Source organism: Oryzias latipes, chromosome 1 (assembly GCF_053564925.1).
Source record: "Oryzias latipes strain Hd-rR chromosome 1, Olatipes_Hd-rR_3.1".
Classification (NCBI taxonomy): Eukaryota; Metazoa; Chordata; class Actinopteri; order Beloniformes; family Adrianichthyidae; genus Oryzias; species Oryzias latipes.
In genome coordinates, this window is record NC_136237.1 from 43,037,393 (window position 1) to 43,062,051 (window position 24,659).

The following is a 24,659-nucleotide window of genomic DNA, read 5'->3' on the forward strand; positions in this document are numbered from 1 at the left end:
TGGCAACTGTGGAAAAAAGAGGTCTGCGTATTTTTCTCCATCTGAACTTGACGTGCTGCTGCAGAGTTACAGTGAATATGAGCACATATTATTCCAGAAGAAAAGCAACACCGCTGCATCTGCAAAACAGAGACAGTTAGCGTGGAAAACATAGCTGCTCAAGTTAATGCGTAAGTTTGCATTTAAATCATTGTTATGAAATATTGGCTGTAATAACTTTTTAAATAGCGTAAGGTGTGAAATAGCAAATGGTGATATTTAGGTGTACTTTTGAAGTGTTATTCCTGGTGTAAATGCATGAAATGCTGCATAGTGTACAGAACCAATCGGGGGGGGATGCATTTAACGTTGATAATGTTTAGAGGACTTTTTTTTATTAACCTTCCCCTCTTGCAAACGTTGGTCAGTTTAATATTAATACATGCAATTGTGTTTTTAAAAGTGAACTTTTGTCTACCCTTGTATTGATCAAGTGGTATAGGTTTATATGGGATTAAGAAAGTAAGCAGTGCTAGCAAATTGTGTTTACAAAAAGTAATTGTTACATTAATCTAATTCAATGTCCCTGATTTCATTTTCATGTAGATGCAATCCTGCAGGAATTAAAAGAACATGGCAGCAGCTAAAAATGAAGTATAAAAACATAATTCAATCAGGTAAATGTGAGCATGTCATGGATGTAGGCTTTGTTGACAATATTTGACATATGAAACATCTACATAGCAATACATATCTAATGTTGTTTTCATTGTATATATGTAATTGACTGCAACGAAAAACGATAACGCTCAAATAAAGACGTATGGGGAAATGACACAAAATCGAGTCTAGGTCTCAAAATCCTCGCACGACGTAAATGTAATTCTCTAGGAATGAATGCAGCCTCCTCGTCTATTGGGTCCTCCAAAAAAGGACAAGCCATTCTTGTCACTTAGACCGTCTCTGTGTGACGGAAATGTGGGCAATGAAGGTTAAAGCGAAAAATACCGCTTCGTCTTTAAAAAGGGGAGGGGACCGGCAGAAACCTTGAGTTTGGAGAATAAAACCTGCTCCCGACCAGGTTAGTTTCACAGCGTAAGTAACCATGGACACTGACTCCGAGTATAAGTTACCTCTCTTTCAGAAACGGGTTTGACTTACTCTGCTTTCTCTGGTTTAACAAACCTCCCATTCTGAAACGGAAAACCCAGGGTTTCCCTGATTTCAGGGTTAACGCACTCAGAGTTTACACTTAACCTCCTTTCTGAAACAGGCCCCAGGTGTGTATAGCCAATAAGGAGCTTCAACGGGAGGTTGGTTGGGAAACATGTCGGACACCGGCCCTCCAGGCCTGGATTTGGGGACCCCCCCTGGTTTATCCGATCACCGCTAGCTCCACAGAGAAAGTAGTCGTTGTTGCATTAGCCTGGGGGCGGGGCTTGATGCACAGAACATCATAAAACACTCAAAAGACAAAATAACGTAAATATAGGTGTTAGAATGAAGACACGAACTCCAAAGTTCCCTTATTAACAAGTACACAAGTGTTTTATTTCATTTTATTTATATTTGCAAGCAAGTTGATGTTTTTACAAATAAAAAAGCCACTGTCTGCCCGAGCTGTTGGCACAGATATGTACAGAGATGGAGGAGGGACTCAGACAGCGCCGCTACGAAGCTCACGAGTGGACAGAACTAGAACACTATGGGGGGGGTTCTGACGTCCTGCGTGTCGGGGCTGACCCGGCCCGAGCCTGGTTCTGAAGCAGCGGGTCCCGGCTGAGCGCCCAGGGGGCCGCCCCTTCACAGATGGTTGGGGGTGTCTCGCTGACAGGATCAGGAGGCGGGTCCTGGAATGGTTCAGCCCATGTTCAGCAGGAAGACAGAGAGGACGCGGGGGGGGCACGAACCTTACGGGAGACGTGAGGGGACGCGGGACTCAGACACACGGAAGGCGAGCCGCTCACGCCCCCGGCCCGGATGGTGGATCTGCCGCTGGTTCTGAGGGCCTGCAGTGGCCCCCAGGGCCACCTCTGCCGCCCGTAGTCAGACGGTTGCTAGGCGACAGGAAGCCTCAGCAGAGGGGGGGGGTGAGCAGACAGGACAAAGGTTGGCCAGAGCAATACATTAAAGCCACGCCCACCGTCCGCCGCCGAGAGTCCAGGTGACAGAACCACGTCGCCTTGCAGGCAGAAACTCATGCATTTAAGGGGGGGGGGGGGGGGGCAGATTCCTGCCTTAACGGTTTGCTCTGGTTCCACTGAGCAAGCAAAGAGCTTAGCAACACGTTAGCAACAGGAACCGCGATACTGCACACTGAGGGGGGGGGTTAAACAGCAGAACAGCGCCAGTGGGGGGTGTGGGGGGGGTTGGTTTGACTCTTTAGGATTATGACCATTGAATGCATAACCATGCCACAAACAACAACGATATTCACGGTTCTTCTTCAGTATTAGGAACTTTTCATGATCTCAGGTTAGAACCAATGCTGCAAGACTATACACAGGCCCCCCCCCACGGGGGGGTCCAATGCACTTACACACCAAGAATAAGAGAGAGAGAGAGCGCTCACAATGGTCAATAAGTGCACAAAAACTATTTTTTTCTTTTATCTGAGGTTAAAAACACTGACAGACATCCATTGTCAGGCAATGACATGATAGAATACTGTTACTGTAAAACTAGACCCTTAAAAATACTGACGGTGAGCAGCCGGGATGCACCTGAACGCAACACGAGTCTGCAGGGGACGGCGGCGTTTGGCCACGCCCCCTCACTGACGTTTCTACAAACTTTTCTCTTTTTCTCAAATTTTCTGATTTTTCCTGCTTTTCCAGGATCCAGTTTGATCCTGATCTGCCCCGGCTTGGCCCCGCCCCCCCTCCAACTTTCACATTGTCCTGCATGTTGGTCGAATGGAAGCTCCGCCTCTTCCCAGAGGGTCCTTCAGGCGGCCAACGGCGCCCCCTAGCAGGCCGGTGATGTAAAAACACCCCGGTGGGATTTCGGGTCAAACTGGTTCGTTTGTGTTAGTGGCGCTGTGCACATGACTCTAAACGCCGTTTGCGCCGCGGTACGTTTACTGCAAATTTCTTTACTTTGAGCGGAAACATAAATAGTTCAGAACCAAAGGTTCTAGCAAAACCGGAAATGTTTGGACTTCACTTCCCTTCGCTTGTTGAAAAGACTTTTAGTTTGCTGTCCGAGCGGCTCGTGTGTTTGAGCACACCTGAGCGGGACGTGAAGGCTCCGCCCCCTGCAGACTCCTCCCCCGGCTGCTGCCTCACCTGTTCACATATATGTATATCTTTATACAGCTGATGCAGGTGCAGCGTGTGAAACTGCCCACGACAGACAAAAAACACGTTTCTTCTTCTAAATAAATAATTTCACATTTAAAAAGTCTCAAAGATTAAAAGTTGATAATAAAATAGTGAGATGTCATCGGTGGAAAGAAAAGATCAAAGAGTTATGGCTCAGAGTGACGGTGGTGCTGGAGTGTGTGTGCGTGTGCATGTGTGTGTGTGTGTGTGCTGGTAGTCTCTTCTGTTCAAACTGACGTCTTTACGGCGAGCTAGCAAAAACCCGGATCACCAGAACCCACCTGGAGGTTCTGACCCTCCAAACACGGAGCTGCTGGCCTCACTATCCGAGAACCTTCTGGTTCTGGTTCTGGTTCACGGTCCAAAGGGATCCAGCCCAGAAGAACCTGCGCTGACCCGGACCGTGCAGAACCTTCTGACCCGCTTTCGCCTCTTCCTCAGATTCCTGCTGAAACTTTTGGTCACTTTCAGTTTGGATAAAAACAAAAGAAGTTCTGGGATGAAAAAGGGATTTGGTCACGTGACCGCGTGGACTGTAAGCCCCGCCCCCTAAAGCCCCGCGGTGAGAAAACGACACAGAAATGTGGTTGAAAAACCTCAAAAGGTGAAAACTTTGTGCTGCTTCTGAGAACCAATCACACCTTTATACAACCGGGGGGGTCAGCTGTCCCTACTGAGGCTGGGGCAGACCACTAATGAAAAAAGGCAGGGAGGGGGGTAAAGAGAAGGAGGGGGGCACTTCCTCAGGGACAGCAGCCATCAAAGTGTTGAAACGACACGAACAGCATGACAGAACCGACAAGAGCGCCGCACGACACCAACCATCCATCACATCGACGCGTGTGTGTGTGTGTGTGACCTGACCCACCCCCCACATGATGACCTCACAGACACGCCCTCATCCCCCGTCTGCCGTGGACTCTTCTTACAAAAATAGGACTTTTCTTTGGGTTTTGATTCGGTTCTTCTAATCGCTTTTGGGTTTCTGGAAGCCGGTTCTGGTGGTTGTGGAGCAGAATCCGCTGCAGACACGAGGATGACGGAGGTGTCTGTGCCTTCATCCTCCATCTTCCTCCTTCTCATGTGTGTGTGTGTGTGTGTGTGTGTGTGTGTGTGTGTGTGACGGTAAGCGTGTGTCTCTTCTGGCGGCGGCGTGTCTATGTGTAGGCGTTCAGCCGTTCTTTGGAGCGCGTGGAGTGGATGTCATGCAGCTCCTGCTCCTCTTTGGACTTGATGTCCTCGTACTTCTGCAGCCGGCTGGCGTCCTTCAGGTAGCCCCAGTTGGCGGCCAGAGCCATCAGGAAGTGGACCTGCGAGGAGGACCAGGGCAAAGGTCAGAGAGGATGAGGAGTCAGATCTTCACTCCTGGACCAGGTTTTCTGGCCTGATGGGATGACAGACCGACAGATGTGGCTCTGACGTCACGTCCTCCTAAAACAGCTTTGGGTGAAGAAAGAGACGGAATTCAACCGAAGCAAATCAATTTCCCGCCCATCTGGACCGATGAAGCTTCATGGAAGAAGGCTGGAGGACCAGCAGAACCGCCTCTCCGTTTAAAAGATTGTGTTTCCTCGATTAGAAAAGTCTGAATGTATAATAATGATAATAATAATCAGCATTTAGAAACGGATTTCAGGTCAGACGCGTCACCAGCATCGACCCAGAACCCGATGGGCTCAGACTATTTCCTGAAAGAGGCTGGATAAAGTCACATGTGGCACTTTTCAAACAACGAAGCTGCTTCTCAAAGTGTTTCAAAGAAAAACTATTTACAAAGTTTAGAAACCAAGAAACAGCATCAAAACATCAAAGAGTTTATTAAAAAATAAAATGGTTGTTTTTTTAAACATCAAACTATTTTTAAAGATAAAAGTGTTTTAATAAACCTCAACGTTTTTTTAAACATTAAAGTGGTTTGAAAAAACATCAAAGTTGTTTAAAAAAACATTTTAATGTTTTAAAAACATTAAATTGTTTTTTTTTAAATCTGTGGGTTTTTTGAAAACATCAAAGAGTTGTTAGAAACAACATCCAACAGATCCATCAGATCCATCAGATCCATCAGATCCATCAGATCCAACAGATCCATCAGATCCAACAGATCCATCAGAACCATCAGAACTGGGGCTCTGGTTTGTTTCAACTCAGAATTTCTAACTTCTTTTAGTTGAACCTTCATTTTTGTTTTCCTGGAACTTGATGGAGTTCCTTCTGCTTCCAATGATGACCTTTGACCTTTCCAGGCTTTGATCACCAATTCTTATTTTTGGATCTTTGAAGGCCGTCAGTTTCTTCTTTGACTCTGAAAACAGGAAGCTGCTCCTTCAAAGTAGTGTCGTTTCTGCTGCTGCCAACTGTAGGAAGCTGTCATTGCAATCTTTCAAAATAAGAGTCATGTTTGGGATCGTTTACTTCAGAGCAAAGTAACGATCATGAAAACGACGTCCTTCGCTCTGAAGAAGATTCAGATCCACCAGCGTTCAGGAGTTTGTTGATGCGTATGGAAGCATTTCTGTCACATAATTCTAAACCAAAGTCAACACCGGGAATGCTTCCATAGATGTGTGTGTGTGGGGGGGTATTCTGTGAGGACTCCACCCCCCAAAAGTCTGAGCAGAAACAAACAAGGAATGCAGAGATGCAGTTCTATGGAAAACCAAAAGCCCCCCCTCAAAGCCCTGAAACCTGCAGGGGGCGCCACCGAGCTTTGGAGAAAAACCTGCAAGTGCTGGGAAAACGTTGTGGTTCTCACCATGGCGATGACTGCGGCCCCCGCCCCCGCCAGAGCGCACACAAACAGGTGGAAGGTCAAGTCAAGCTGCAGGACACAAACAGGCCGGTTACTGTGATGCCCCCTTCCTCACGCACGCGCACGTGCACGCCACTCACCTCGTTGGATTCGCACATCTTGACAAACCTCTCGGACGCCGTGCACAGCTTCCTGTCCTCAGAGATGGTCACCGCCCCTGAGAAGGAACAGCGTTCATTTAAGAGGCTCAAGAGCAGGACCGACCCGGGGCGGACCCGATCGGACCGGACGGAGACATTTCAGGACAGATCTGGACAGACGGACCGGAACCAAAAACACATTACGGTACCGATAACGGATCAGAAAAACGCGGAGAATGCACGCGCCGCACATGTCTGGATTTGAACCGACATCATGTTCTGACGTCTGACCTGCTTTGCTACAGAGGCTCCGGGTCACGGGGGCCCGGGCCCTAGCAAAGGGGCTCTGAAAGGCGACAGTGTTTACAGAGGAGGGCAAAAACTCGCCCCCTACATTTTAACAGTGCATCATGCTCTGATTCCTGATTGGCTGTAGACCTTGTCAATCATCTCCGTTCAGTTTGACGCGATTCTTCGATCACGGCCAGATCTGAGTTTTACTTTGCGTTGCGTAAAAACACGAAGGAGCAGATTAATGGCGGAAAAAGTCGGAATGTTTCACTGGAGATCTTCCTGGAAAACCTGCAGAACATCAGTCCAAAGAAATATGAAAGTACGGTTTAAGGATTACGATCTTTCAACCTCATTTATATTTTTTTACCGCCTAAACGTACATCAGGAGACAAAAATGTTTGACCTGAATCTTCGTCTTTAACACCTGAGATGTCTCCGGCGACGCCTGATTGACAGACGCTCTTTGATGTACCGGAGCTCTTTTTCCCACCAATGTCAATCAGCTGATTGTGACGGCGAGAAAAGCGGTTTTTCACATCGGTCTGCAAAAGTGTCGCATATTTGCACAAAGCCGCTTTGCTCCGCGACAGAATCGGCTGGAATTAGGTAAACTGCATAAACGGTTGAAGAGTTCCGGTTCATGAAAGAACGTCAACACTGGAGCTAAAACTCTATTTGAGCTCAGTCATTGGAACACTGCTTATAGAGATGCACGGCGGTGGCGCCTTCATGGTACGGAAAAGAAAACCTAGTGAGAACAATCCATTTTGTCATGTGACCTCAGAGTCTGAAGAAAGGAGAGGACAGGAAAAGGCGTCGGTCTCCTGCAGGTGGAGACCGGTACTGCACCTCCACAGACGCAGGTGTGAACGTACCGAACTGACGCAGGTCCAGGCAGAGGTTGGCTTTGTCCACCAAGCTGGTGTTCTGACACATGGACCAAACGTTGAAGTACATGAAGACCGGCAGGCTGGTGAAGGCCGTCACGCCCAGCCACACCAGGAAGAACAGGTAGGCCAGGAACATCAGCTGTGGACACAAGGAGGAGCCTGGATGAGAGGCAGCAGGGGGGTCCAGGACCCTGAGGGTCTAAGGGTTTCAGTCAGGAACCGCTGGTGAAGGACAGAAGCCTGCGAACTTCAGACTTCAGAACAGACCAAAGAGCGTCTGAAAGCAGAAACTTCAGGAACCGAACGCCTGCGAGACGCCGGCCGGACAGGAAGTCTGTCTCTGAACGTGTTTGCTTACGAATGCGGTCAGGCAGCGTCCGCAGGCGGTGATCTTGAACTCGCCGTACAGATCCCGGATGGCGCCGGTGGTGAAGAAGCCCTCCACCAGAAGCAGCACGCCGAACACGAAGAAGCCGGCGGCCAGACCGTAAATGATGTACTTCAGGATGTTGATGCTGTGGGGAGACACACACACACACACACACACGTGCACACACAGACGCACACACACACACACCAGCATTTCAGAGTTCAGGCTTTGCTTCTCTTCGTTCTTTCATGTGTTTGTGAAGTTCTAGCCTGGTGGAGCTTTGGAACCAGGTGATGTCTGCATGGTTCTTCAGGAACCCTGAGACTGTCTGGAGGAACCCAACGTTCTGCAGGTTCCTGTTTCTACAGAGGTTCTGTGCACAGACCCTCTGTGTTTGCTCCTCAACATCACTTTTGAAATCTTCTGCATATGTTTTAACGGTCATTTTCTAGACATTGAATCCGTTACGGTTCCTTTACGTGTCTTCACTGATTGTCTTTGCTTAAAGCAGAACCTGTTTCTGTTCAGAGGGAACCTTCGGTTCCTCTGCAGCATCACAAACGCTCACATGGTGAAGACGTCCACCGAGTCTCCAGCGGCCGGGGCGACGTCAAAGTAGCTCTGGAGGATGTTGACGGTGCCGCTCAGGGCTTCGTGGCCACACCCACAGAACAAGGCCACGCCCATGTAGAGGAGGATGGTGGCGATGAGAGACGCCCAGGGGAGGCTGCCCACGCATCGCTCGCAGCACTCCTTACAGCCTGGAGAGAGAATCGGGCCGTTAGAGACGCCGCTCTGCAGAACCTGGAGCGGCCGGTCCGGCTGGGACAGAAACGTTGAAACTCTTCGGTTATGAAGACTAAAACCGGATCTGCTCCAAAAACACAAACATGACAGAAAATCCTAAACAAACCCCGAACCCCATGAATCTCTGCCGTCCTTCTCAGTTTTGACACTAGATGGAGCTGCAGCGTCCGCACCAACCAGAACCAGGAAAAGAACCCAGGAACCCCAGTCGGCACCATTTATGCTTCTTTAACCAAAACACACAGTTTTTACACACCTTACCGACCCCTCCCCGTCTGAACGACCCCTCCCCACCTGAGCGACCCCTCCCCGCCTGAACGACCCCTCCCCGCCTGAACGACCCCTCCCCGCCTGAAGACGACCCGTCAGCCATCCAGAGGCAGCAGAGGCCTGGATCAAACTGACATGACGTTCCGTCAGGACGTTCTACCTGAACTACAGGTACCAGACTCATCCTGGTTCTACAGGCTCAGCTGGAGAACATCCTCTGCTGTTCCACGGTTCTATCAGGGACGGAGCAGAACCACAGCTTGATCACATCTGGCTCAGCAAAGATGAGATCCGAACAAACCACTGACGTGGTTCTCCATAAATGAACGGCAGCAATCAGGAGAAATCCTTCAAAATAAAACAGGAAGTCAACACGGAACAAGGAGAACATTCAGACCAGCAGATCTTCATCCATCCCAGAGCCAAATGTTATTTCAGGGTTTTTTCAAAAGCTTTATCACATTTTTTATCATTATTGTTTACAGTTTCATCTATTATTGTTGTAACTGATGACTGATTCATCTGTCTGCTGTGGGTCTGATTGACAGGAGCCTCAGCCAATTGGAGCCTCCTGCTCCTCCCTCCCCTCAACCCCACAAAGGAGAAAGTAAAACATTGATCAGAGAAAATCCGCAATTCTGTCAAAGAGAAAGAGCGATAACTGCTTCGTGCACGCCCTCGTTGCGTGTGCACGTGTGAATTAGTAGGTAGGACTGACCGGCCTTGTTGCCATGCAAACAGGGGTGTGGCAGGAGCCTGATGACCCACTTTGCCTGTAGCGTTGTCATGGCAACAGAGCGGCTCTGAGAGTGCTACAGCCCCGACGACGCCTGCTCAGACACACAAAGCGCTCATCTTCACCAACAGCCCCCGTTCTCAGTGTGTGAGAGAGAAGAAGCGTGCACAGGCGAGGGCGCGGCGGCGCAGAAATGAAGATGGCGGCTGCGCCCAGCAGAAAGGCTGCGTCTCCCGCCATCAACACAAAATGAGAAATAAAGGATTTGTTCATTTGTGAGTCAGAGTAAGTAGCTCGCACAATCACAAACATGCAGCACTGAGGGGAGGGGGCTCTCTGAATTTGTGTTAGGGGTGGGGGGCAGGGGATATTTACGTTCCTGTATTATAGTCATCATATCATAAATTGCACTGTCCGTTCCGTTTGTATCTTCACGTTCCGCTTGTGTTTTTACGTTCCATTTGTATTAAAATGTTCCGCTTGTGTTGTTACGTTCTGTTTGTATCGTCACATTCCGTTTGTATCGTCACATTCCGTTTGTAGCGTCGCGTTCCGTTTGTATTGTCCTGTTCTGCTTGTATCGTCATGTTCCGTTTGTGTCGTCATGTTCCGCTTCTGTTGTCTCGTTCTGTTTTATATCGTCGCGTTTCGTTTGTATCAACACTTTCCGCTTGTGTTGTCACGTTCTGTTTGTATCCTCAAGTTCCGCTTGTGTTGTCACGTTCCGTGTGTGTTGTCACGTTCTGATTGTATTGTCGCGTTCTGTTTGTGTCGTCCTGTTCTGTTTGTATCGTTCCGTTCCGTTTGTATCGTCATGTTTTGTTTGTATCATCGTGTTCTTTTTGTATCAAAATGTTCCGCTTGTGTTGTTACGTTCTGTTTGTTTCAACACGTTCCGTTTGTATCGTCACGTTCCGTGTGTATCGTTCCGTTCCGTTTGTATCGTCATGTTTTGTTTGTATCATCGTGTTCTTTTTGTATCAAAATGTTCCGCTTGTGTTGTTACGTTCTGTTTGTTTCAACACGTTCCGTTTGTATCGTCATGTTCTGTTTGTGTTGTTACGTTCCGTTTTTTTCAACACGTTCCGTTTGTATCGTCATGTTCTGTTTGTGTTGTTACGTTCCGTTTTTTATAGTCGCGTTCTGTTTGTATCGTCATGTTCTGTTTGTTACAACATGTTCCGTTTGTATCGTCATGTTCCGTTTGTATCGTCACATTCTGTTTGTAGCGTTGTGTTCCGTTTGTATAGTCGCGTTCTGTTTGTATCGTCATATTCGGTAGTAACGTCGCGTTCCGTTTGTATTGTCACGTTCTGTTTGTATCGTTACGTTCTGTTTGTGTTTTTACGTTCGGTTTGTATTAAAATGTTCCGCTTGTGTTGTTACGTTCTGTTTGTATCGTCACATTCCGTTTGTATCGTCACATTCCGTTTGTATCGTCACATTCCGTTTGTAGCGTCGCGTTCCGTTTCTATTGTCCTGTTCTGCTTGTATCGTCATGTTCCGTTTGTGTCGTCATGTTCCGCTTCTGTTGTCTCGTTCTGTTTTATATCGTCGCGTTTCGTTTGTATCGTCGCGTTCCGTTTGTATCAACTTTTTCCGCTTGTGTTGTCACATTCTGTTTGTATCCTCAAGTTCCGCTTGTGTTGTCACGTTCCGTGTGTGTTGTCACGTTCTGATTGTATTTTCGCATTCTGTTTGTGTCGTCCTGTTCTGTTTGTATCGTTCCGTTCCGTTTGTATCGTCATGTTTTGTTTGTATCATCGTGTTCTTTTTGTATCAAAATGTTCCGCTTGTGTTGTTACGTTCTGTTTGTTTCAACACGTTCCGTTTGTATCGTCACGTTCTGTGTGTATCGTTCCGTTCCGTTTGTATCGTTCTGTTCCGTTTGTATAGTTCCGTTGCGTTCGTATCATCGAGTTCTGTTTGTATCGAAATGTTCCGCTTGTGTTGTTACGTTCTGTTTGTTTCAACACGTTCCGTTTGTATCGTCATGTTCTGTTTGTGTTGTTACGTTCCGTTTTTTATAGTCGCGTTCTGTTTGTATCGTCATGTTCTGTTTGTTACAACATGTTCCGTTTGTATCGTCATGTTCTGTTTGTATCGTCACATTCTGTTTGTAGCGTTGTGTTCCATTTGTATAGTCGCGTTCTGTTTGTATCGTCGTATTCGGTAGTAACGTCGCGTTCCGTTTGTATTGTCACGTTCTGTTTGTATCATGACGTTCCGCTTCTGTTGTCACATTAAGTTTGTGTCGTAATGTTCTGTTTGTATCGTCATGTATCACCGTTTGTATCATCACGTTCTGTTTGTATCATCACGTTCCATTTCTGTTGTCACGTTCTGATTGTTTAATCGTGTTCTGTTTGTGTCGTTCCGTTCCGTTTGTATCGTTCCGTTCCGTTTGTATCGTTACGTTCCGTTTGTATCGTTACGTTCCGTTTGAATCGTTACGTTCCGTTTGTATCGTTACGTTCTGTTTGTATCGTTACGTTCTGTTTGTATCGTTACGTTCCGTTTGAATCGTTACGTTCCGTTTGTATCGTTATGTTCCGTTTGTATCGTTACGTTCCGTTTGAATCGTTACGTTACGTTTGTATTGTTACGTTCTGTTTGTATCGTTCCGTTCCGTTTGTATCGTTCCGTTCCGTTTGTATCGTTCCGTTCCGTTTGTATCGTTACGTTCCGTTTGAATCGTTACGTTCCGTTTGTATCGTTACGCTCTGTTTGTATCGTTACGTTCCGTTTGTATCGTTCCGTTCCGTTTGTATCGTTACGTTACGTTTGAATCGTTACGTTCCGTTTGTATCGTTACGTTCTGTTTGTATCGTTCCGTTCCGTTTGTATCGTTCCGTTCCGTTTGTATCGTTACGTTCCGTTTGAATCGTTACGTTCCGTTTGTATCGTTACGTTCCGTTTGTATCGTTACGTTCCGTTTGTATCGTTACGTTCCGTTTGTATCGTTACGTTCCGTTTGTATCGTTCCGTTCCGTTTGTATCGTTCCGTTCCGTTTGTATCGTTACGTTCTGTTTGTATCGTTACGTTCCGTTTGTATCGTTCCGTTCCGTTTGTATCGTTACGTTCCGTTTGAATCGTTACGTTCTGTTTGTATCGTTACGTTCTGTTTGTATCGTTACGTTCCGTTTGTATCGTTACGTTCCGTTTGTATCGTTCCGTTCCGTTTGTATCGTTCCGTTCCGTTTGTATCGTTCGGTTCCGTTTGTATCGTTACGTTCCGTTTGTATCGTTACGTTCCGTTTGTATCGTTCCGTTCCGTTTGTATCGTTACGTTACGTTTGAATCGTTACGTTATGTTTGTATTATTTCGTTGTGTTCAGTCCAGAGTTTTTCTGGGTTCTTTTGGATCAGCAGCTGATCAGATGTTGACAGAACTTACTGGGTTCTCCTGCTTTCATCCTCATCAACACCTTAAATGCATCGCTCACCTGTCTTCCTCGTATTCTTCCGCCTCAGTGCTCTGTTACCCTAATCAAAGATTATAACCGCGTTCAAAAGAATGCTGGAGTTCACATCATCGTTTCTGTTGTCATGGTTACCTCTGGAGGAGGTCCAGTCTGGCTTCATCACTGCAGCCTTTGATCCAGAAGGTTCTGCTGCTGGTTGGACAGAGACGTCTGTGGGGGCAGAGGTCAGCAGGGGTGGGGGGATCCATTGATCCCATAATAAACATATTTAACCAGCACAGACAGTTATAGCTGAGGTGTTATTATGGGATGGATTGAATCTTCTATTGTGTTCTATACATGAGGTTCACATAACCAAAGTGTTCATGAACTTCTGTGAGGACGTTGAATCTTTGCCAGACTAAACGCCGTCAGAAGAAGCTGGTTTGAAGTTCTCTGTTGTTCCTGAGTGATAAAGACGGACCGGCCTTCTCTTGGAGTCCGGGTCAGAACTCCAGAACGAGAACCCAAAACTCCTGAAACGGAGCAGCTAAAGAAACAAAGAAAAAACCACCAACGACATTCTACAAAGAATAAAACTTCCTCTGGCGCCTCACTGGTTCATGATTTCACCTCAAAGACTGTTTTATCGATGAAACAGTGAATTTCAAAAACTCATGTTAGCATGAAGACAACAATCTGATTCCATGCTCACATTAATCAAACGTTTTGTGAACTTATTTCACAAATTTATCCCAAAGTTGGAGGAACGACGTAATGTTCAATAAAAATAGGGGGGCCGTGGTGCAGCGGTAGGGCGGTCGACCCATGATCGTAAAATTGCAGGTTTGATTTCCGCCTTGCACGCCCATGTGTTGAAGTGTCCTGAACCCCACCTTGCCTCTGGTGGGAGGTCGACACATGGGTGTGCAAGGCGGGAATCGAACCTGCAATCTTACAATCATGGGTCGACCGCCCTATCACTGCAGCACGGCCGCCCCCACATGGGGGGCACATGGTCACACATTCGGTCAGAATAAATGATTCACACATGCGCAGTAGTGTTGAAATCCCAGAAGAGGAAACGAGTCCCGTTGTAATCAAACAGCTGCCGCATACATTTATTTTATGCAGCAGTTCGGTAACATACCAGACGATCTTCCAAACACGCTTTTTATTAATGTAATGAATATTATGAAGCGCCTGTTCGCTCATTGTTTTATATTTAATCCGTGTGGTCAGTGCGTTTTTGTGGAAGAAGAACGGAGCTGGAAGAGGTCAGTGTTAGGAGAAGCTAACACGCTAACTACATTAGCCTTGTTTGATCATGGACACAAAATTCAGGACCAGGAAACTCTGCAATTTGCATCCTGGCTGCATGTAAATGTGTGGAATAACATCAGCCTTTATTTAGTCGGGACACGACTGGAAACACAAATCCACGTGATTGTTTGAACAGTTTCTCAGCACTAAGAGGCATTTCTGCTTCGAAAAGTTTGCACGCCGTCCCAAAGCCGCTGTGTGAGCTGGCGGTCAGAGCTCTGCCCGGACACACGGTTCTCCTGAAGCCGGCCGCCGCTAACCCAGAGCGGCGGGACGGATCGCAGTCCAAGTCTCCCACACATAACAAAACAACAAAACGCACACGTAACAAAGCATCCTCCCCTCCCCTCAAACACACATTAATAAATCCAGCTGCTCTGCTCAGAGACACAGTTCGCTCGGTGTCGGTCCACTGGCACCTGAGCCCGAACGCAGAGCTCGGGTGCAGGGTCCGGACGTCAGTGGGCACGAAGCGCTCCTCCCCCGCATCTCCCTCGTGAGGGTGTAAGATAGCGGAGATGCGAAAAGCCAGCGCGGCGAGAGCGGAGCGGCGCTTTTCACGGGGCGTCCGCAGAGCAGCCGGCCGGTCCCGTCTGCGCTCCAAAACTTTCTCTCAGCGAAACACCGTCTATGCGTGACGTAAACCAGAGCAGTAGATCGGAAGGAACCGTTTACATGAACAACAAGCGGATCAACAATCAGCATAACTATCTCCATCGGAATGAAATTTTGATCCAAACGAGTCTGATGGGGGCAGATTATTCCGAACGGCGTGTTTACATGACGCATTTTCCTTCCAATCAGGCGTTCTTTCCGATTACTTTTGTCCATGTAAACACAGCTAGTGTGTAAGTGTGTGTGTGTGTGACTGTGTGTGTGAATGTGTGTGGTACTGGGTCTCTTACTGTAAAGCGCTTTGTGCCTTTGAGGAAGGTAGACAAGCGCTATAGCATTCGCCATTTACGCCATAATAAAACCCCAAAGTTAAACTTTTACAACTTTTTAAAGTTAACAAAAAAAGTATTTTAATCCATAAAATGTGAAATGAAGTTCTGATTGTAAAAACACATTTAAGACTGAAGGTTTGTTCAAATGGAAGAAAAACACACACAAACACACACACTCCCACTGAGGCTCATTAGGGAACGTTTTGGTCATTCTTGTCGGACCTAACAAACTGGTGTACACACAAAGTGTGTATTTGTGTGTGGATCACTGGGGGGGGGTCTCACACTGACACACAACTACACAAAGTGAGAGGCTACAAAATGGCCTGCAGATGCACTCAGGAGTCAAAGTGCTGCTCTAATGGAAAAGGACAAGTTCAGCCCAACTGAACCATTAGGACCAGAACACGGATGACCGCACTGAGCGCTCGCTCACACGCACACACACACACATGCACGTGCACGCACACACACACATGCACTGGAATGGTTCGACATGAGGTGAGCGAACCGCAGACATGAAGACGGAGGATCTCTGGGAACTCCGAGGATCCTGATGGACACATCTGAGGAACGCGGATTTGTTTGCTCCGCCCACTTTCCCAGCATTCCAAGAGGATTGAAGCTCTGTCAAACAAAACCGTCTGCAGAGATTGTTCCAGAATCCCCCTGAAGAGCCTCCACTGGGCTTCAGGAACTGCAGCCTCTGGGTTTTGGTGGTTCTGCTTCAGCAGAACATGCAGGAAACATGGGTCTGCTGGGAATCAGCTCCTTAGGCCGGCGGGGGTTGTATAATGGTATGGGCTTTTGAAATGTTTCAAGAACACCGAAGTTCCTGCGTTCCTTATTCCACTGCAGGACTTCCAGCTCACAGATGTTCCTCTGATGGTTCCTCTGATGTTCCTCTGATGTTCCTCTGATGGTTCCTCTGATGTTCCTCTGATGGTTCCTCTGATGGTTCCTCTGATGTTCCTCTGATGGTTCCTCTGATGTTCCTCTGATGGTTCCTCTGATGTTCCTCTGATGGTTCCTCTGATGTTCCTCTGATGGTTCCTCTGATGGTTCCTCTAATGGTTCCTCTGATGTTCCTCTGATGGTTCCTCTGATGGTTCCTCTGATGGTTCCTCTGATGTTCCTCTGATGTTCCTCTGATGGTTCCTCTGATGGTTCCTCTGATGGTTCCTCTAATGGTTCCTCTGATGTTCCTCTGATGTTCCTCTGATGGTTCCTCTGATGTTCCTCTGATGTTCCTCTGATGGTTCCTCTGATGTTCCTCTGATGGTTCCTCTGATGGTTCCTCTGACGGTTCCTCTGATGGTTCCTCTAATGGTTCCTCTGATGTTCCTCTGATGGTTCCTCTGATGTTCCTCTGATGTTCCTCTGATGGTTCCTCTGATGTTCCTCGCACACTAGTCTCCACTGTCCTCAAAGTTTCAGTGGAATGGTTTTTGTTCTTCTCATTTTTGGGAACTGTTGAACCAGTTCCCAAAAAAACCAGTTTAGCAGCTTTTCTGTTGACAGTTTCTTATGTTTGCATTCTTTGTGTTTTGATAAGAATTTAATTAAACTTCAGGCTCTTCTATAGACAACGAACAGGAAGTAAAAAACATTTAACATCAGCGGTGAAATGTGCTGCTTTTGATCTTTTTTAAATTTAAGCTTAATTGATAAAATATATTGAAAATGTATGATTATTCAATTATTACAGCGTTAGAGCTGGATCTGTTTTATTGGCCATGTATTCTTTAAAGACCTCATATTAATTATATGTATGTATATATATATATATATATATATATATATATATATATATATATATATATATATATATATATATACATATTGTGACAAAATTCTGTCAGTTATTTTACATCTTTGTGAATTATTGTAAAACGGAGAATGAAGTTTTAGAAAAATTATGCTAAATTCACATATTCCTGCGAGGAGCAGTGAGGAGCAGGGGGGAGCAGGAAGGAGCAGGAAGGAGCAGAGAGGAGCAGGGGGGAGCAGGAAGGAGCAGAGAGGAGCAGTGAGGAGTAGGGGGGAGCAGAGAGGAGCAGAGAGGAGCAGGAAGGAGCAGAGAGGAGCAGGGGGGAGCAGGAAGGAGCAGTGAGGAGCAGGGGGGAGCAGGAAGGAGCAGGAAGGAGCAGAGAGGAGCAGTGAGGAGCAGGGGGGAGCAGGAAGGAGCAGGAAGGAGCAGTGAGGAGCAGGGGGGAGCAGGAAGGAGCAGAGAGGAGCAGTGAGGAGCAGGGGGGAGCAGAGAGGAGCAGAGAGGAGCAGGAAGGAGCAGAGAGGAGCAGGGGGGAGCAGGAAGGAGCAGGAAGGAGCAGAGAGGAGCAGTGAGGAGCAGTGAGGAGCAGGGGGGAGCAGGAAGGAGCAGTGAGGAGCAGGGGGGAGCAGGAAGGAGCAGGAAGGAGCAGTGAGGAGCAGGGGGGAGCAGAGAGGAGCAGAGAGGAGCAGGGGGGAGCAGGAAGGAGCAGTGAGGAGCAGGGGGGAGCAGGAAGGAGCAGTGAGGAGCAGGGGGGAGCAGGAAGGAGCAGTGAGGAGCAGTGAGGAGCAGGAAGGAGCAGGAAGGAGCAGGAAGGAGCAGTGAGGAGCAGTGAGGAGCAGGGGGGAGCAGGAAGGAGCAGTGAGGAGCAGGGGGGAGCAGGAAGGAGCAGGAAGGAGCAGGAAGGAGCAGGAAGGAGCAGAGAGGAGCAGTGAGGAGCAGGGGGGAGCAGGAAGGAGCAGGAAGGAGCAGTGAGGAGCAGTGAGGAGCAGGGGGGAGCAGGAAGGAGCAGTGAGGAGCAGGGGGGAGCAGGAAGGAGCAGGAAGGAGCAGGAAGGAGCAGGAAGGAGCAGGAAGGAGCAGAGAGGAGCAGTGAGGAGCAGTGAGGAGCAGAGAGGAGCAGTGAGGAGCAGTGAGGAGCAGAGAGGAGCAGTCGGAGCACAAATTATTCATGCAAAGAATGTTCAAAGCGCCGCCTGGTTCCTCCATGGGGGAGGGGGTGCAGCCCCCTCATTCCTGACAGGCTGTGGTCACGATGGCGTCCTGGCAGCTTAGGGTTCGGCGCCGCCGGCGGGCCGTTGCTCACGGGGGCGAGCTGAGTCCAGGAGCAGAAGATGGAAGGATGGGCTGGTGCTCCTGGGAGCGGCGAGGCCTCAGGAGAGCGCCGGTTCAGGTTTCCTGTTAGTGGAAGCGGCTGCAGTGAAAGTGAGTCGGTATCGACGTTCTCGTTCCCGTCAAGTTCCTTTCTATTAGCGGTCATAGTAATGAAGTGGATCAGGATCAGTTACTCTGCAGAGCCTGCAGGGGGAGGGGCTTGTTCGGTCTTCCTCCGCCGTTGGACCCGGGTTCGGTCTGGGTTCCTCCTGATGGGGAACGTACCCGGGTGCAGCGGGTTCTCTGGAGAAACCCACAGGAGAACTCCACACAGAACAAACCCAGCTGGGATTTGGACCAGGACCCTCTTGGTGTGAGGCGAGCGGGCTAACCACTACATCACTGTGCCGCCCCATAGAGGTTAGAACTTCCCAGGTTCCCTGATGCCGTGAAGCCTCTGCTGCCGTCCTGGGCGTGGTCAAATCAAATGACTCCGCCCACCTGCTCCTTGGTGGGTTTTTTTCCTGCGTTTGAGCAGAACCGTGTTCTGGGAAACCTCATGAGGCAGAACTTTGGACCCTGAAGGTTCTGAGCTGCTGGAGAACTGAGAAGATCCAAACCAAAAAGGGTTCCTTTACCTTTACTGATAAACTACATCTAGAACAGGAAGGCAGCAGCTTTACCGACCCGGTTCTGACTCTGGCTCAGTTCTGTCACCTGAAGCCTGAAGTTTGCTGAAGCGGGACCGGTCCAGTTTCCCCAGATTCTGAATGTGAAGTTTCTCATTTCTTGGTTTTTAAAGCTCGTCCAGATGAGCAGCAGAACCACAAAGGCGTTCAGGTTCAGACCCGGAAAGCAGCAAAGCTCAGAAGAACCGCAGAGCAGACGAAGATGTGAAACGGGTTCCGGGCACCAAATCCCAACCAGAACCATCCAGACGCTTCATCTGTCACTCAACCAATTCAGAGGCTGCAGATCCAAAACTCAGACTAGGTTCTGTCACTTTGAGAGACTCCGTGGTTCTGTTCGGACCTGTGACATCACAGCTTTGTCCCCGCCCACATGCTCATCAGCTGATTTGGGCTGTAAGGCAAAGAGCTGAGGAAGACGTCTGCTTTGGAGATCCTTCATCAGTTTGTGACAGCAGACGCTTCCTCCGGTTCCTCCTTTTGTTTGCTCAGAACCCAGATTCAGAACCCATTAAGGCATGTCGTCTGGGATCTGGACTGGACCAGCGAAGTTCTAAATGTTCCATTTTGATTCTTTAAAGTGTTCTTGTTTTGGTTCAGATGACGTTGGTGTGATCCAGACAGGATCCGGTGAGGATCCGGTGAGGATCCGGTGAAGAACTTGGAAGTCTGGGTCCGCCTCCACCCTCACACTTACGTAAAAAAACCTGCTGGGAGCCCCGCCCCTCTGCACATGAGACCCCTAAGCAGAGCATGAGTTCTGGTTCTGATGCAGCTGCCGACTCAGCAAACAACCAGAACTGTGTTTACAGGTGAGCCCCCCCCCCCGTTAATAACTCACTCCGGACCTCTGAGCCCCCGTGTGACCCACCACACACCACAGCTCGTGGGTCGTGCCCCGTCGGCCCAACTGTTCTGTTCTGTGTGAAGCTGCTTCCATGGAGCGGCAGCAGGAGTGGGGGGTGAAAATCCCGTTCTCTTCAACAACATGTCTCCTGGTTCGCCTTTTGATTGGACAAAACGCATTTCTGCCAGCAAAACAGGCACGAGTCCACCTATCAGGCAGGAGAGGACGAAGCCCTCGCTGCGTTACCATGGAAACAGCGCTGCAAACAGAAATGCAGAAAATGAAAGATTGATTCCCAGCAAACACGGCATGAGCGGGGGGTTGCTGGGAGTCAGCGTGAAAGCGCCACCAAACGGCGTGCTCACGGCCAAGGTGCGACGAAGCTGATGGACACGCCCATTCAGGGCGCCATTGACAACAACAAGGAGTGAGCTGAACGAACAGGAAGACGTCATCTGCAGAAAAACGTTCAGCTGGAGCAGAAGGAGAAAGACGGATGAGGGATGGATGGATGATGGATGGATGATGGATGATGGATGGATGATGGATGGATGGATGATGGATGGATGGATGGATGATGGATGATGGATGGATGATGGATGGATGGATGATGGATGGATGATGGATAGATGGATGATGGATGGATGGATGATGGATGGATGGATGATGGATGGATGGATGATGGATGATGGATGGATGGATGGATGATGGATGGATGGATGGATGATGGATGATGGATGGATGGATGGATGGATGGATAGATGGATGATGGATGGATGATGGATGATGGATGATGGATGGATGATGGATGGATGATGGATGGATGATGGATGATGGATGGATGGATGGATGATGGATGGATGGATGGATGATGGATAGATGGATAGATGGATGATGGATGGATGATGGATGATGGATGATGGATGGATGATGGATGGATGATGGATGGATGATGGATGATGGATGGATGGATGGATGATGGATGGATGGATGATGGATGATGGATAGATGGATGATGGATGGATGGATGATGGATGATGGATGGATGGATGATGGATGATGGATGGATGGATGGATGATGGATGGATGATGGATGATGGATGGATGATGGATGGATGATGGATGATGGATGGATGGATGATGAATGGATGGATGGATGATGGATGATGGATAGATGGATGATGGATGGATGGATGATGGATGGATGGATGATGGATGATGGATGGATGGATGGATGGATGGATGATGGATGGATGATGGATGATGGATGGATGGATGGATGATGGATGATGGATAGATGGATGATGGATGGATGGATGGATGATGGATGATGGATGGATGGATGGATGGATGGATGGATGGATGGATGATGGATGGATGATGGATGGATGATGAATGGATGATGGGTGGATGATGGATAGATGGATGATGGATGGATGGATGATGGATGGATGGATGATGGATGATGGATGGATGGATGGATGATGGATGGATGATGGATGATGGATGGATGGATGGATGATGGATGATGGATAGATGGATGATGGATGGATGGATGATGGATGGATGGATGATGGATGATGGATGGATGGATGATGGATGGATGATGGATGATGGATGGATGATGGATGATGGATGATGGATAGATGGATGATGGATGGATGATGGATGATGGATGGATGATGGATGATGGATGGATGATGGATGGATGATGGATGGATGATGGATAGATGATGGATGATGGATAGATGATGGATGATGGATGGATGATGGATGATGGCTGGATGATGGATGATGGATGGATGATGGATGGATGGATGGATGATGGATGATGGATGGATGGAGGATGATGGATGGATGGATGGATGATGGATGGATGATGGATGGATGATGAATGGATGATGGGTGGATGATGGATGGATGGATGGATGATGGATGATGGATGGATGGATGGATGATGGATGATGGATGGATGGATGGATGATGGATGGATGGATGGATGATGGATGATGGATGGATGGATGATGGATGATGGATGGATGGATGGATGATGGATGGATGATGGATGATGGATGGATGGATGGATGATGGATGATGGATAGATGGATGATGGATGGATGGATGATGGATGGATGGATGATGGATGATGGATGGATGGATGGATGATGGATGATGGATGGATGGATGGATGATGGATGATGGATAGATGGATGATGGATGGATGATGGATGATGGATGATGGATGGATGATGGATGATGGATGGATGATGGATGGATGATGGATGATGGATGATGGATAGATGATGGATGATGGATGGATGATGGATGATGGCTGGATGATGGATGATGGATGGATGATGGATGGATGGATGGATGATGGATGATGGATGGATGGAGGATGATGGATGGATGGATGGATGGATGGATGGATGGATGATGGATGGATGATGGATGGATGATGAATGGATGATGGGTGGATGATGGATGGATGATGGATGATGGGTGGATGCTGGGTGGGCGGAGACAGAGGAAGAGGAGACCCTCCACCTGAAAGAAAACAGAGATGTGAGGAAAATGGAGGGAAGGGAAAGTGTGGGGGGGTCGGAGGGGGGGTTCAGACAAGCGTGAAGCTTCACAATGGAGGCTAACAAAGAAAAGCCCCACGGAGGCATCAGTCACAGCCCCTCTTACCCCCCCCCCCTTCATTTTCTCTCCTTATTTCAAGGCATCCCTCCACCCCCACCCCCCAGCCACTCCCACCTCCAGGATCCATCTCTCCATCCATCTGTCCGTCCATCTGTCCGTTCAGCCTCCAAAACAACACGACCCCCACCCCCCCCACCCCAAACGCTGCTCATTAATGAGTCTGTTCATTGAATCCCAGCAGCAGACATGCCCCCCTCCCCCACACCCCTGCAGAAAACAACCGACGGTCGGTTCGGAACCACAAGAACCTCCTGCCGCTCTGTCGGAACCGAGCTATTTCTCTCTTTTTCCTCCACCCCCCCCCCCCCTCCTCCATCTTCATCGCAGCCTTTATCACAGGAAGAATTCCCATGATGCCTTCTGGCAGAACAAAGGCACCGCGGCCGATGGCGGGCAGAAAAGCCCGCGCTTCTCCTACCTTTCTGGCTCTGGGATTCGTCCATGTTCTCCTCCATGGTTGCGGGTTCTAGTCCTTTTGTCTGCGTCCGAGTGAAGCCGACTGCAGCCTTCCGCTCGCTGTCAGCGCCGGGTGTGTGTGAGGGGGGGCGGTGTTGGTGCTTTTCCCTCCCTGCAGATGATGGAGGATCAGGGAAGTCCCTGTTTGGACGCTCCCTCTCCTCCAGCCCCCCCCCCCCAGCATCCATCCTGACCAACCAGCGGAGGACGCGGGAACCGGGACCCTCACGGGTCCAGACTCTGGAAAAACCTGACTGAAAGGATGAAGATTGTTCAGTGTTGGCATGAATCTACACAAACCAGACGCTCTGGTTCTACACATGGGGGGGTTAACAGGACTGAAGGGGGTCAGTTTGTCTCTACAGCCCTATGGAGGCTGTGGACCCCTGTGAGGAGGAACTGGACCACCGGGTCCACCATGGCTCTGACTTTGGTTCTGGTCCATCCCGTCCAGAAACCAAGTCTTGTCATCCAGACTTCAACTGAACTCTGGGTCCTTGTCTCACTGGATAAACCGTCTTCACATCATTTTAGTTTTAAATCAGTTTGTCCTTTCAGTCCAGGACCTGTTGTTGGTTCCTGTTCTTGTAGCCATGACAGCCAATCACACGCCACCTCCATCCGCCTTTGATGTTGGAGACTCCAATGATGGATGGAGGATCATCAGACCAGCGTCTGAAGTCCTGTTGGAGACTATTTGACTGGCATGTAAAAGAAAACAGTCATACTTCCTGACACCAGCAGGGGGCAGTAACTTGGTAGTTTTGTTCTCCCATCAACAGACTTGTCTGTACAGGGGGGGTATTCCAGAGAGCAGGTTATGCTAGCTCCCACGGTAAGTTTGAGGCTAAGGAAGTTGATAACCTCAGTTTTTGGTTCCAGAAATGGAGGTATGTTTCAGGGTAGGTCAAGTTGCCATGGCAACTCATGCTCTGAACATAACCTGGTCGGGAGCAGCAGGGGGGTATTCCAGGAAGCATGTTTAAACTAGCCTGACTTTAAGCCTGAACTCTGGCTGAAATCCACCTGAACTTGTTTACTCTGGGTATGTCGGTTCCAAAAGACCGGATATGAGTTGGCGTAATTACGCTCGACTTGGTAACCCTGGGTTAACGCACGGTACATAAAGACATTCTCAATAGATCGCCGATTTCTGGAGTCACCATGGAAACGCGTGGAGAAAAAAAGAAAGCGCGACACTTGAGACGGAAGTGAGACGGAGTCTGAGATTTTAATGACGGCGGTTAAAAATTATAAGTCCATCAAAAAAGTAACACGGCTGAAAAATAATTTAAATAATTTAGTTAAATTTATTCAAACTCAATAATTGTTTATACAACTCAAATTTACGTATTTATCTAACTAAATGACACAGTACTCCATTAATCTTTTTTCCATCTTAATTACTTATATTTCTTGAACTTTCATATGTCTAAGTTTGAGCCGGCAGATATGCTCATTTTTACAACAATAAAAAGAACGGAAAAAAATGCACCGAGTGCAAAAACTCACCAAAGAACTTTCCGTCACTGTCATATAAGTATTTAGCGGTAGGGGTGCTTTATAAACTCATCATCTATCCTTTACTCTCACTCATGGTGCAGAGACGTAAGCATAGTAGGACAAAATAGCTCGGCCAAACACGGT

The 24,659-nt window shown here is 48.3% G+C and overlaps 1 protein-coding gene across 1 annotated transcript; it reads right to left on the minus strand.

Moving 5' to 3' along the window:
- Window positions 1-1,500: 1,500 nt before the first annotated feature.
- On the minus strand, window positions 1,501-23,184 carry LOC101155741 (neuronal membrane glycoprotein M6-a). The gene is made up of 7 exons (XM_023953827.2): window positions 22,975-23,184; window positions 8,314-8,506; window positions 7,734-7,890; window positions 7,361-7,514; window positions 6,192-6,268; window positions 6,055-6,120; window positions 1,501-4,612 (listed from the first exon to the last, which is right to left on the minus strand). The coding sequence occupies exons 1-7, from the start codon at window positions 23,009-23,011 to the stop codon at window positions 4,460-4,462; spliced, it is 837 nt and encodes a 278-aa protein (XP_023809595.1). The 5' UTR covers window positions 23,012-23,184; the 3' UTR covers window positions 1,501-4,459.
- Between the last annotated feature and the right edge of the window lie 1,475 nt (window positions 23,185-24,659).